Raw genomic sequence first — 13,021 nt, 5'->3', positions numbered from 1 at the left:
AATAGGGATATAAATAAATGAAGAAATACAGAAATGTAGAAATACATTTATTTAATGATGTCCTGTTGAGTTATAACTTATATATATTAATTGCTGTATTTATTTCTGTATTTATACATTTATTCTTGTATTTATTTATTTATACATTTATTTAAGCATTTATTTATTTATTTATACATTTATTTAAGCATTTATTCATTTATTCATGCATTTATTTATTTATTTATTTATACTTAAGTCATTTTGAGTCCTCCATAGTAATGATGCTTCCGCAGGTTCACCTCCGGAAACCTTGTTACGACTTTTACTTCCTGTCGATCAGGGGTCTCAACACGTCGATCGCGGCGTAGTGTCGGTAGATCGCATGACATTAAAAAGATTGGCCCGCCCCCTGACATGTTCTCTATAGCACGTCTTTGTTCTTTTATTAAACTAAACGTCTGTTGTTGATCGTATCTCCACAGCAGCATGTCATTTCTGTCTCTTCGCGTTGCGTTAACACTTATCGATCTCCGTCTCGCGCGCCACAGAGCTCCGTGCGCGCGCATCGGGACCGAGCAAAAAAAAAGTCACTTGTCAATCTGTCCAGTGGCGTGTCCAGACCTTTTTGACTGGGGTGGCCCAAGTGGGGAACTGACTTATGTAGGGGTGGCATGAAGTACGAGTGCACATCGGGGCGGGGGCACGGAATAGCATTAATTTACCATTTTTGTCTCTACTATCCATATCTACTTTAATTACTTTATAGTGTCTTACATTCCTGTGTTTAAAGTTTAATTTAAAAGATAAACAGACCTACCAATCTCAACAGAGTGACACCATACAAATGTAATATAAAACTTCCATACTTTATTCTTTAACAACTTGTACAGTACTGTTTAATTTAAAGAAAATGCACATTCTCAGAGTAAGTGCCAACAAACTTAAAATAAAGTAATAATGCCAACAATATTGAAAACGGTCACAGTATAAAGTAAAGTGCCAATAAAATAAATACAATTAAAAACTGTCACAGTATAAAGTAAAGTGCCAACAAAAAACAGCCCAGATACATTTAAAACAGTTGAATTCTCCTGTTCTTGTGTTGGCTTGCAAACAGTTTTATAAAGTCATCCATGTTCAATGCCTTAGCTCTTCTTGACTCAATGCTTAGCACACCTAAATGGCTTAGCCTGCTATCTACCATTGTTGTCCTCAAATGGTTTTTAATTAGCTTTAGAGCAGAAAAGCTCCGCTCACAGGCAGCACTGCTGACTGGAAGGGCTACAGCTATTTTGCACAGCCTGAAGAGCTCATGAAACACCTCTTGGTACGGTTCTAAAAATCAGATAGAAGATAGAAGAATCTGTAAGCAATAGCCTCTTGTGCTCATTCCAAGCAAACATGGCATTAATGTGAGACTCAGATTTCTCATGCAACTTAAAGCCAGCATCTTTGTACGTTGCTTTTTTCCAGTGTGAAAAGCCTGATTCTGAGGAGAAAACAGATTCTGACGCGCCAGGCAGGGAGAAGTGTCTGCATGCGTAACAGTAGGCTGAATCTTTGCTTTGTGAGTATTCAAGCCAGGAATTGTGGTTAAACCACACTGGATTGAACGCCCTCCTCTTCTCACCTTGGAGGGTTCTTGGAAAAACCTTTAAACGAGGCTGAGAGGGACCTGCTGCTCTTGACTGTGAAATATCTGAAAGTGACAAAAGCATGAGAATTGGATCAGTGTCATGTACTTGTTGGGACAGAAGTGCTCATTGGGGCATTAGTACAGATGAAAGAATTGAATTAAGTACAATATATTTCATATGAAATATTAAGGCATACCATGAGGTCCAGGTGGGGCCACAAGGGTTGCTGCATCACCATCCCCACGTGTCACTGCATGGCCTGCAGGTACTGCTGGATGGTTCTCAGTGTCAGTGTCATTGTCAGAGAGTGGCTTGACACACCTGAAGTAATATAGGATTTAACAGTTGTATCAATTTATTTGTATGTCAAATTAGTCATATTTAGCTTTTTCACACCTGTATTGTTAAAATAGGGCTTTGCCCTGAATCTCAGTATAAGCCACTATAAGTATAGCAAAAGTGAAACATCTCAAGTCATAGCAGATAGTTTTATAAAGATGCATACATTACATACCCTGATGTGCAAGTGAAGATGAAGGGCCTTCATCACCAGTATCCTTGTCTGAGTCTACAAAAACACATACGTTGTCATCAGAATGATAATAAAATCAGCCTTTTTGTAAGTAGGCTAAGTGGTATGTTACGCAACCCAGATGACTAAAATGAAATAATGACTATTGCACTTCTACACTAATTGAGAAGTTAGTGTCAACTTTAGTTTCAATGTCTGGCAATTAACCACAATGTCATTGATATTATCAAGGCAATCAAATAAGTGCTTACTAAAGAGAAATCTGGAACTATCAGGATTTTACATACCCATGTGTACAGCTGAAGCTGGAGGCTCCTGCTGTACATCCCTAGCAGAGTCAAGCTGGCTCTCATCCTCAGACTGACTAGCACTGCTGGCTTCTGCTGCTCTGTTGTTTTGGATTTCTTTCTTTTGAAGAATCCTGAATGTTCTGATTTCTTTCATACTGTAATAGTCGCATGTCATGATGCATGTCACTATATCTTGCACAATACATTTAGCCTAATTATGAATGCATGAATGAATGTGACATGCAAAACTTACTCAGGTCTAATGTTACAAAGTTAGAAGAGATACAAGACAGATTTACATACTGTAACGTTAAGTTAGCTAGCGTTAGCATCAGCGTTAGCATTAGCGTTAGCGTTAGCATCGTTGACAATAACCAAACAATGATGACGACAGGTTTGCTAGTAAGCTGAGTCAGGAAATAATAAAATAAGATGGGAAAACGTTTTAGCTTTTAAACCATTCACACATGTGTATCAATAAGTCTACTCACATCTTTCAGGAGCTAAGAATCCTGGACAGGTTTGCTAGGCAGCAGCTGAGTCAGTCGACACTGTCGACAGTCGCGATGATGACAGACCTGCACCACATATCGTGAAAATCAAAAACGTTTTAGCTTATTACAGTTCAAACTTTTTAAACCACTGACTCATTATGTGTAACTGTTATCAATAATTCTAGCTACTCACATCTTTCAGGAGCGAGTAGCCGCAATCTCTTGATGTCTTCTTGATGTCTTCTTGTCGGTTGAAAATGAAAGTTCGGTAGTCACACAATTCAAACGTTCCCGCCTCCGTGGGCAGATAGCCAATCATAGTTTAGCATATGGGGTGGCACCTGGGGTGGCCAATCAGATTCCAGGGGTAGCACGTGCCACCCCTGGCCACCCCCTAGACACGCCCCTGAATCTGTCCCCGTGTCCGGGCCGGTGAGGTTTCAGCTTTGCAGCGGTGTCCCCGCCGTCCCTTTCATCACGGCCCAGTTCATGAAGAAAACCCACACAGTCAGTTTGCCTCAGCAGCTGCTAGAGGAAGACTAGAGGCCTTTAGATTGTATCATGGTGGAGTTAATGGTTGACAAACAAGAGAAAAATGTTCTGTTTAACCCTCCTGTTACCTTTACATTTACTAACATATTTTACCCTCGGGGTCAATTTGACCCCAGCAATTAAAACCTCCAGAAAATTATAAGAATTAATATTGCTTCCCAAGTTTAAGTGTGAGGTACTTTATGTTTTTGTTGACTACCTAAATAGCCCTTTAAATAAATAAAAAGTTGATATTTCTTATATGTTTGACACAGTGAAAACAGCCTGGGGTCAAATTGACCCCAAAGAACACCGACATTAAACATTGAATGGGGTCAAATTGACTAAGGTAACAGGAGGGTTAAACATTCTGTTTAGGATGAAGATGTATTAATGTTCCATATGGAAGAAAACTGCTAAATAACTGCTGAGTTGCAGCACCATTGTTTAGAAGAATGTATAAATGTATATATATCTCTGAATATAATGAATGAGATTAATATGATCCACAAAACCTTAATAATATCACCTTGAAAATTTCAAAATTTCAATCGTTTCACCTAAAGTTATAATACATAAATTGTTTACTTGATATGCTCCAAAATGTTTCATTCATTTAAACTGCTGATAAAACTGTTTAACAGATGCTCAATTCAGTGGCCTGAATTATTTGGATGTGATTCAGCATTACTGTGCCCAATGTATAGAGGTCCAGATTGTATTTATTTTCCACAGCACTGACATTAAATTAATAGACATATGTACAATAATATTAAGGCACACTAAATTCTAAATCTGTTCAGAAAATGTAATATTTGTGAAAATGTTCTTTGGTGCTACACAATTTTGAGAATTTAGTAAATATTTTAATAGTAGATGAAGAAATTACTAAATAAAGATAACCCTTTAGTAAAACGCATAAATAAATAAATCCATAAATATATATATATATTTATTTATATATATACACACACACGAAGTACGTTGGTGGAGGTGAGTTTATATATTTTATTTTGAAAGGGCGTTTCTCTGGCCTGCTCTGATGTCACTTCCGGTAACTTGTTGCGTTCTTCACTGCCGCCAAAAACAAACCACCATAGCTTGGAATGATGGTGTCAGCTAAAGAGGCAAAGGCTATCCGCAAGTTCGTGTGTGGTCAGCTCCGCGGTGAGCCCGACCTCAGGTACAGTTCACCGGTCTGGGCGGTTCAAATGTTTCCGTGTTTGTTGAGAGTTAATCTTGCTAACTTTGGGCTCCAGACGATGGTCGACACACACGCCCATCGACCGTTCCCTGTTTCTCATTCCAGGGTCATCAGCGAGCTACCCACCAGCTCGCTATAACTCTATCGCCCCAATTTTCCCTTTAAGTTAACTCAATACGCACATCGTTTATTGTCTTAATCTAATTTAAATCAGTATTGTGTGTATATGTAACGTTAGCCAAGTTGTCAGTCTCATCATGGTCTGTGTTAGAAAACTAAATATTCTAATTGATTGCCTGTTGCTTTAAATACCCTTTTCTCTCTCTCACAACATGTCATTTTCTAATTTCTTATTGCAGCACGCTGACCTTAGGGATTTTAAAAAAGAGATATCTGGAACACGTGCAACGTGAATCTTTAAGTCCAGAAGCCAGAAGTGTTATGAAACTGGTGGTGAAAGAGCAGCTGCTGAAAATGCAGGTATCTGAATCCTTCCTACACAGCTTGTTTCTTTAACCCTTGTGTTGCCTTCGGGTCAATTTGACCCGATTCAATGTTTAACCCTCCTGTTACCTTTATATTTACTAACATATTTTACCCTTGAGGTCAATATGACCCCAGCTATTAAAATCTCCAGAAAATTATTAGAATTAATATTGTTTTCCAAGTTTAAGTGTGAGGTACTTTATGTTTGTTTGTTGACTCCCGAAAGAACACCGACATTAAACATTGAATCGGGTCAAATTGACCCGAAGGCGACACAAGGGTTAAGTGTTTTAACTTTCTGCAGGGGGGTACTTTATAGTTCTGTAGTTATTATTGTCACTCTGTACAATTTGTTTTTTCCTGCTAGGACAATGACGAAAGTGAAAGTGAGTTGGAGACCAGCAAGAAGCCTCAAAACAAAAGAAAAAGAGAAAAAGAAAGGGATGAAGTGATTTGTGGGGAAGAAGATGATGAAGAGTCAACAGCAAAGAAAGCACGTCATCTGTCAAACTCCTCATCAGGTAGGTTGTTTTTATGCATTGCATTGCCTCCTAAGCTTTACTAATTTAAGGCATGTTCTACTTTATAATTACGCAATAAAAACATTTCCTTGACCGTCATCAACACGAGGACGAGAGCTGCAAGAACATATTATTTTCATTATTTATTAATCTGCACATCATTTTCTTTAATAATTGTTTGGTCTGAAAAATATTTGCCATTTGCAATATCTCAGGGTTGTTGAATTCATATGAAGTTGGTGGTCTAAGGTCACTGACACCTAACAAAACATGTTTTGCCATAACCCAAAAAGAAATATGCAGTTTAGGACAGTTTCTCACAGATGTAAAATATAATGAATACATTATATTTTGAACAGATAAGTGTTAAAACTGCAGCATGACTGTTTGGCAGAAGCACACTACCATGAGGATGTAAGTCTAACTTTAGTGAGTTGCTCTTTTGTAAACCATTGTCTTTTCTTGTGCGGTGAATGACAGAATCGGTGGAAGAAGATGACTGCAAAAGAGGAAGTGAGGAAGAGGAGGGAAATAATTCTGAATCTGAGGATGCAGAGCAAGAAGTGAAAAAATCACAGCGAAAGACAAATGCAAATGGTAAACAACCTATTAGCAGTAAAGACTCAGTGGAAGAAGACGACTGCAAAAGAGGAAGTGAGAGTGAGGAAGAGGAGGGAAATAATTCTGAGGACGCAGAGCCAGAGGTGAAAAAACCACGGCGAAAGACAAATGCAAATGGTAAACAACCTATTAGCAGTCAAGACTCAGTGGAAGAAGACGACTGCAAAAGAGGAAGTGAGAGTGAGGAAGAGGAGGGGAATAATTCTGAATCCGAGGACGCAGAGCCAGAGGTGAAAAAACCACGGCGAAAGACAAATGCAAACGGAAAACAACCGATGAGCAGTAAAGACTCAACAGATGAGGAAATTAATAAATCGGAAGAAAACGAGGAGAAGGAGAAGAGTCTCTGTGAAGACGATCCAAAAGTGATGAAGAAAGCTAATGCTACAAAGAATGGAGGGAAAAGAAGCAACAATACAAGCCAAAGAGAGAAAACACCTCAGAGCGATGAAGAGAATGAAACTGACACAGATGGCAAGTCAGAAAAGAGTGAGAAAATCAACGGCAATGACTCCTCAGACGACAATACAAAAGGTGACTCCAACTTTATGTTTGCATATCCAGTACTTAAATGTTTATTAAATTCACGTTTTGATTTGACCTGATATGATTTTGTGTCATGCAGAAGAAAAGGTCTCGGAGGAACACACAAATAACGACTCTGATTCATCATCACTCCCCTCATTGGAGGATGAACAGCATAGCAGAAAAGAAAAAACACAAGATGATAAAAAGAAGAAAGCCCCGAAAAAAGTGGCGAAAAAAGAAAAGGGCGCCAAAAGTCCAAAGGTGAGCTGATGGGTGATGTCGAGTTTTGTAAACATTTAATAAGATTTGTCCGACCCTTTTTCCTGACTCTTTATATTGAGTAAATGTGCCTCTAAAGTACTTTTTGAAGTCAAGAAACAAAATATTAGATGAAAAAAGGAATAGGAGAATACTTGTGTAGGTAATCGTGGAGTCAGGGTTAACGCCTCTCCTCTGCAACCTTTCTCTCCTCGGATTCGTCCTGCAGGATGCCGACAAAGCTGTTGTCAGGCTCAAGCGGTACATTTCTCTTTGTGGTGTGAGGCTGAATTACAAGAAGCTCCTGGACGGCTGTCGCTCTGTCCGCTCCCAGGTGGCTGCCCTGAAGAAGGAGCTTGAAGATCTTGGTGTCCACGGTCAGTGGGAATACATTCACCTTTCAACAGACCACACATTCTGGGCACAGTTCCTCCATGTTTCCAGTTTATTCTAAGTGGTGAAAGAATAAAGGTGATATTTCACAGCATTAATGTGCAGGTACTGATGACATCATTTCCCTCAAATTACATTGCTATAAAAATAATCATGTCTTTGACAATAGGCATCATCAACCTTGCCATTGCCGGCTGTAGGCTAATCACGTAGTGTACACTACCCATGTCCATTACTCATGACATCTGAGATGATCTGTGACTCCACCTGCCTCATAACAAATGTTGAGGCCAAATGGCCGGGCTCCGTCCACGACGCCAGAATATTGTAGGAAATTATTGAGGTGGACTCATGAGAAGAATAGAGAGAATCTCACTTTATTTTCACAGCTTCAATTGATTGAATTTCTGATTGTGAATAATGCATGCATACTGATTCGCACACACATATTCAAACTCCTAGTTCTAATATGGTCTTCTCCACATGAATGCATGTATATACAGATATATAGTACGTGATACATAAGTGCATACAGTACATATATCCTCATAAATATTTCCACAACAAGTATAAAGCAGAAATAGTGGTTATTTTCTTCAATAGTCATGGTGGAATCTGTTTCCATGGAGATAGGCCACGCCCCCCTCTCCAGCACAAGCCAAAAACAAAACCTTTCAGTAGACTGTATGTTCATCAGTTTGTAAAACAGCATTTTGCATCTGAATTGTGTAAAAATTTAACTTTTAATTTTCCTGAGTGGTCATAATTTGTTTCACTCGGGGAACCATTGGTTGGTTAAAGTGATTGTGTGTGTGTGTGTGTGTGTGTGTGTGTGTCACAGGTCAGCCATCTATCATGAAATGCAAAAAAGTCAGAATGAAAAGAGAGGAATCTAAGGAACTAGCTGAGCTCGATGTCAGTAACATCATTGCCACAGAAGGTAACTATGTGGGTCTTTTTCAGAGTGTTGACACTCATTACAAACAGTTCTAGATCTGCAAAAAGTATAAATTAATTATGCTAGGCTATTATAGCATATTGGTGGGGAAATGATGGTAACATTGTTAATGTGACTTGTTTGCACTCTGAATGTTAACATAGTTGTTGAGATGAAGTGTAGAAGTGTACTGGTTTTTCCAAATAGAAAACTAGCATCCAAAGCAATATCATATCACATGTGTAGCATTTACCACACACTGTGAAATAGTGTATGTGTCTGTGTGTGTAAATATATATATTATATTTATTAATCAAGGAAAACAATGTGGTAACCTCTTTCAGGTCGACCAAAACGCAGAGGAGCCTCAGCATGGCAGGAACAACATAACCCTCCGTCCTCTGCATATCTGCGCTCTCTGAACTCTGGCTCTGACAGTGACGAGGAAAGCAATGCACGCCGAGGGCGGCGGAGAGCCACCGACTGGGCCAACCTGCAGGGGGTCATCAGTGACGATGCAGACAGCAACTGACCGACACACCTCTTATGCTGTGTCTAGACGCCATATGGATCCTGGGATTCCCTTTTCTTTGTACAACTTGGGGTTTATATGTTATTTTTACAAATGTATTTTAATGTTATATTTCAAATAAAGTTATTGTGATTTTATGGAACTACTTTTTTTATTTTAACCAGCGAATTGAACCGTAGTGTGTCAAATGAACTAAAAACTATATAGAACGGGCAGAAGACATATAAGGTGTTACAGGTACCAGACAACAAAGTAATACACTACTAATAAAATGGCAAAGCGCAAATTCTAATAATTTGAGCTACACGACTTTTATATCGTTACCTCAGGAAATGTGTGCGGAACGAATGTAAGGAGGCTCTTGTATGTACGGAATATTTCGCAGACGGACCGGTCCGCCTTCACCGTTCCCTTCATATCTGCTTCAGGTCAATGAGATGTTTTTTGTTCATTACTATAATGTCAGCACATTTGTTGCATTTTTGTGTGGCTACGGCAGCGTATTGTTGTGTTGTCGCTAATAAATGTGTCGCTACTGTATTCGGACAACGCAAATGCAGAAAGACCTTTATTGATAACTTCACATATTACACAAGGTCAAAGTACAAAGACATAAAACTAAGTCATCAATAAATAAATGTTGAGATGCCTGTACCTTAGTGTAAATGTTTACGTTACGGCATTAACAAGTTGCGCCTGCGCATGCGCGACAGCCGAGATTCTTGGCGACTTGCCAGGTTTTACCTCAGTGAGTTCGGCTTTTCTGCTGTTGCCCTTCAAAACAAAAGCTCAACATTTAGCTTTTTTCTTGTCTGGTGGAGCAATCTGGTTTACTTGAAAGTGATTGCAATTGTATTTCTTCTATTTGAAAAAGCACAGATGCAGGAGTCACAAATGGGGATCTCATATTTATTATTATTATAATTATTTAAATCTTGTTGAAAAAAATCACCAAATCAAAGACCAGGAGCTGGATTACTGACAGACAGCTGCTTATGAACTAACTACAAGCTCACAGACAGAGTTCAGTCACAGCCGTCACACTGACTGGAGTCACATGACTTGATGGCATTGTGAAGAAGCTACACATAGACAGCTGTCTGAAGGTCTGTGATTTTGGGTTAATCATCAAAAAAATTGCCCCCCCTGAGAATTTTTTCAGGAGCCGCCACTGTCCGGATATAAAATATTAACTGCATACTTGTGACCCTCAACCTGCTGCAAGCAACCCGCCCGTGACCCATGTCTGTGACAGGGATATCACATAAAAACAGGAGTAGAAGTGTACGTTACATTTCATGTCCAGGCTGGTTCAAAATGGCTCAAACGAATGTTTTATAATACAAAATGTGTAGTTGTGGCGTTGAATCGTCTGGTACTTTATTGTTATGTGTAAACAGCTGATTTACTAAGTAATAGTCTAAATCCATCAGTAGGGGCGAGATCCCCCTAGCGACGCTGGCACTCAGTGGCACTTGCCAGCACTTGCCAGTAGTTGCCGCAGCTACTCAGTGGCACTAAGTGGCACTTGCCAGTAGTTGCCAGCAGATTTCCGATGAATTTACACCAACTCACCTTTTTGTTTTGAGAAATGCATCTACATGTGTTGACAAACTTCCTGTTGTGGTTGTAGAAAGAGGAGAGGACTGTAAACAAGCAGGAAAAACAACCTAGTAAAGCAAAAAGCAACGCAGGATATTATGTCGTAATAATTCACTAAGTTGGTGTATTTACTTCACTTCATGCGTACGACAGTATGCATTGATGATATCTTTATACAATGCATAAATTATATACATGAGATTACAGATATGTATGTGTTCACGGCCAAGCCTCTTTGCTACAGAATATACAATTTCATACAATGAAAATAATAAATATTATATAACCCTTTCCCTATAAATTGGAGTATTTTATTTGTACTTGAAACCCAAACTACCCTTTTCATGCAGGAATGGATGATGATGCACCAGATGAGGCCTTGGCTGAGTTCAAGACGAAGCACCTCGGAGGATGGGGTGTGGCTCAGATAGCTGCTGGCACTGGGCTTACTGTATATGCCATGTGGGTGGGAATCATCCAGCCAGGCTTCCGAAAAGTCCCCTTGAGGCTACAGGTAGGGTCTTCATTTTAATAACACTTTGAATAACTATGTAACTTTTTGAACAATCTGTACAACAATTGTTTTTATCTGAAGCTTTTTATTTTTTATTTCAGGTGCCGTACATTCCTGCCAGCAAAGCTCAAGTAAATCATGTAATGACATTGTTTAGAGGTCGAAAGGGGGGCTTTGTGGATTTGGGATCTGGTGATGGCCGCATTGTAAGTAAATACAAGTTATTTTGGCTCCCTTTTATTGCGCTGGTGAGCAACGATTTTTAACCGTAGTCATTTTTAACCCTCAAGGTCTTGGAAGCACATCGGCAGGGTCTCACTCCTGCTGTTGGTTATGAGCTCAACCCTTGGCTTGTTCGCATGGCCCGCTTTCATGCCTGGAGAGCAGGCCATCATGAGGAAGTGTCGTACCGACGGGAAGATCTCTGGAAGGTGGGACATGTCTCACTTGTATTATGGCATAACACTCTTTGCAACAACTTGATAGTTAGATTGGAAATGTCTCCACTTCGAGAAGAAAAAGTTAGCAAGAACAACACAGTCTGACTCTTTCAATCTACATTTGTTTACTAGCAGATATGGATGCGAATGGATTAAACTTACTTGTGACTAATGCACATACAGGTACCTCGTGGTCTAGGTTGGCCTTAAACTTAACTTTATTATTCCATTTAAAAAGTACGGAAAAGCACTGGGATTTTTAGCATGTTATCATTGTGTTTTTGTTTTTTAAAGATGTATTGTAAATATAATGGCCTATTTACCACTTAACTTGTATTTCATCACAGGTCGACTTGACAGGATGCAAGAATATCACAGTGTTTTTGGCTCCGAGTGTGGTGAGTAATATATTTAACCGATATAAACTACAATAAAGACTATCTCAATGGAGCACACAGACAACAACAAAAATGCTGAAATAAAGACATTTTAAGATTCTTGATACCAGAAACAAATCTCGAAGAATAATCTTTCAGCACATGGTTCAGATTCATTATTATGGATCATTTTCAGTACATTTCTGTTGACATATTACAGTAATTCTATATTGTGCTCTTGTGTTTATAGCTTTCTTTACTGCAGCAGAAGTTGGAGACTGAGCTTCCCGAGGATGCCTTGGTTGTAGCTGGTCGTTTCCCCTTCCCTAACTGGACACCCTGCAGAGTTGAGGGACAAGGTGTGGACAGAGCCTGGGCATATAGCATGCAAGCACAAAGACAGCACACCTTCAAGAAAAATGACGTGCCCACAGATAGCAACCTCAACAATGAACTAACCAAGACGAAAGGACCCACTTGAAGCAACATGGATGTTCCTGGTATTTTACCCTCTATAACTGTAACAATAAGGCATACTGTAAGTCATTAACTTACTCCTTATAAGATGTAAATACCCCTTCCTGGAAATTGTTGGACATTTACCCTAACTTGACTGTCAGTTGGACTTTTTTGATCTGTTATCATGAGTTTGAACCTGAATCTCCCGAGCAAGGGTTCGCTTCAAGAACACTGTCGATCTTTTTAAGAATGACCTGCCTGGGGTGAGCCAGTTTAAAAATGTTGTATCACCTGTGTTTGTTCTGCTGTGTTCAGTGAATGCCACACAATTAAAGATTATTTTATTTCTTAAGTGTTAATTGATTTGAGTCATTATTAGTAGTAGAATTACTTATATTACTTTATGATTCGTTAACAAGCCTATTTATAATAAGACAACTTAAGTGGACATTTTTGATTCTATGATGCAGCTGGTTTTCTACAGGTGAATTCATGTGTGTGTGAAATTCCACTTGGCCGACATTCAATATTGTGTACAATAAATAATTTAAACAAAATGATGCATTCATTTCACGATCCACGTCCTTTCAGAATATCATAAAAAAAGGCGACATGGGGAGAGAAATATCAATGTTCCGAGAGGTGTAGATTGAGATTTCATCAAATGTAATAATGTTTGGAAG

The 13,021-nt window shown here is 39.1% G+C and overlaps 2 protein-coding genes across 2 annotated transcripts; both read left to right on the top strand.

Moving 5' to 3' along the window:
* The first annotated feature begins 4,551 nt into the window (after positions 1 to 4,551).
* hirip3 (HIRA interacting protein 3) lies at positions 4,552 to 9,088 on the top strand. Its single transcript, XM_056407251.1, has 8 exons — positions 4,552 to 4,649; positions 5,030 to 5,150; positions 5,524 to 5,677; positions 6,158 to 6,832; positions 6,924 to 7,087; positions 7,314 to 7,461; positions 8,319 to 8,417; positions 8,759 to 9,088. Exons 1-8 carry the CDS (start codon positions 4,573 to 4,575, stop codon positions 8,944 to 8,946), a joined length of 1,626 nt encoding a protein of 541 aa, XP_056263226.1. The 5' UTR covers positions 4,552 to 4,572; the 3' UTR covers positions 8,947 to 9,088.
* A 254-nt stretch (positions 9,089 to 9,342) lies between these two features.
* antkmt (adenine nucleotide translocase lysine methyltransferase) lies at positions 9,343 to 12,697 on the top strand. The gene is made up of 6 exons (XM_056407317.1): positions 9,343 to 9,374; positions 10,899 to 11,062; positions 11,164 to 11,268; positions 11,353 to 11,493; positions 11,850 to 11,900; positions 12,130 to 12,697. Exons 2-6 carry the CDS (start codon positions 10,901 to 10,903, stop codon positions 12,358 to 12,360), a joined length of 690 nt encoding a protein of 229 aa, XP_056263292.1. The 5' UTR covers positions 9,343 to 9,374; positions 10,899 to 10,900; the 3' UTR covers positions 12,361 to 12,697.
* The last annotated feature ends 324 nt before the right edge of the window (positions 12,698 to 13,021 follow it).

The sequence above is a fragment of the Pseudoliparis swirei genome, chromosome 23 (assembly GCF_029220125.1).
Source record: "Pseudoliparis swirei isolate HS2019 ecotype Mariana Trench chromosome 23, NWPU_hadal_v1, whole genome shotgun sequence".
NCBI classification, from domain to species: domain Eukaryota; kingdom Metazoa; phylum Chordata; class Actinopteri; order Perciformes; family Liparidae; genus Pseudoliparis; species Pseudoliparis swirei.
The sequence above is the reverse complement of the archived record's forward strand: the minus strand, read 5'-3'. Positions and strand labels throughout refer to the sequence as shown.

Bases quoted from the DNA above. Each gene is read 5' to 3' on its own strand.
- hirip3 (XM_056407251.1), top strand. From the start codon at position 4,573: ATGATGGTGTCAGCTAAAGAGGCAAAGGCTATCCGCAAGTTCGTGTGT. The intron at 4,650-5,029 runs GTACAGTTCACC...TTCTTATTGCAG, and splicing joins CGCGGTGAGCCCGACCTCAG to CACGCTGACCTTAGGGATTT. The intron at 8,418-8,758 runs GTAACTATGTGG...AACCTCTTTCAG, and splicing joins TAACATCATTGCCACAGAAG to GTCGACCAAAACGCAGAGGA.
- antkmt (XM_056407317.1), top strand. From the start codon at position 10,901: ATGGATGATGATGCACCAGATGAGGCCTTGGCTGAGTTCAAGACGAAG. The intron at 11,494-11,849 runs GTGGGACATGTC...ATTTCATCACAG, and splicing joins GACGGGAAGATCTCTGGAAG to GTCGACTTGACAGGATGCAA. The intron at 11,901-12,129 runs GTGAGTAATATA...TTGTGTTTATAG, and splicing joins TGTTTTTGGCTCCGAGTGTG to CTTTCTTTACTGCAGCAGAA.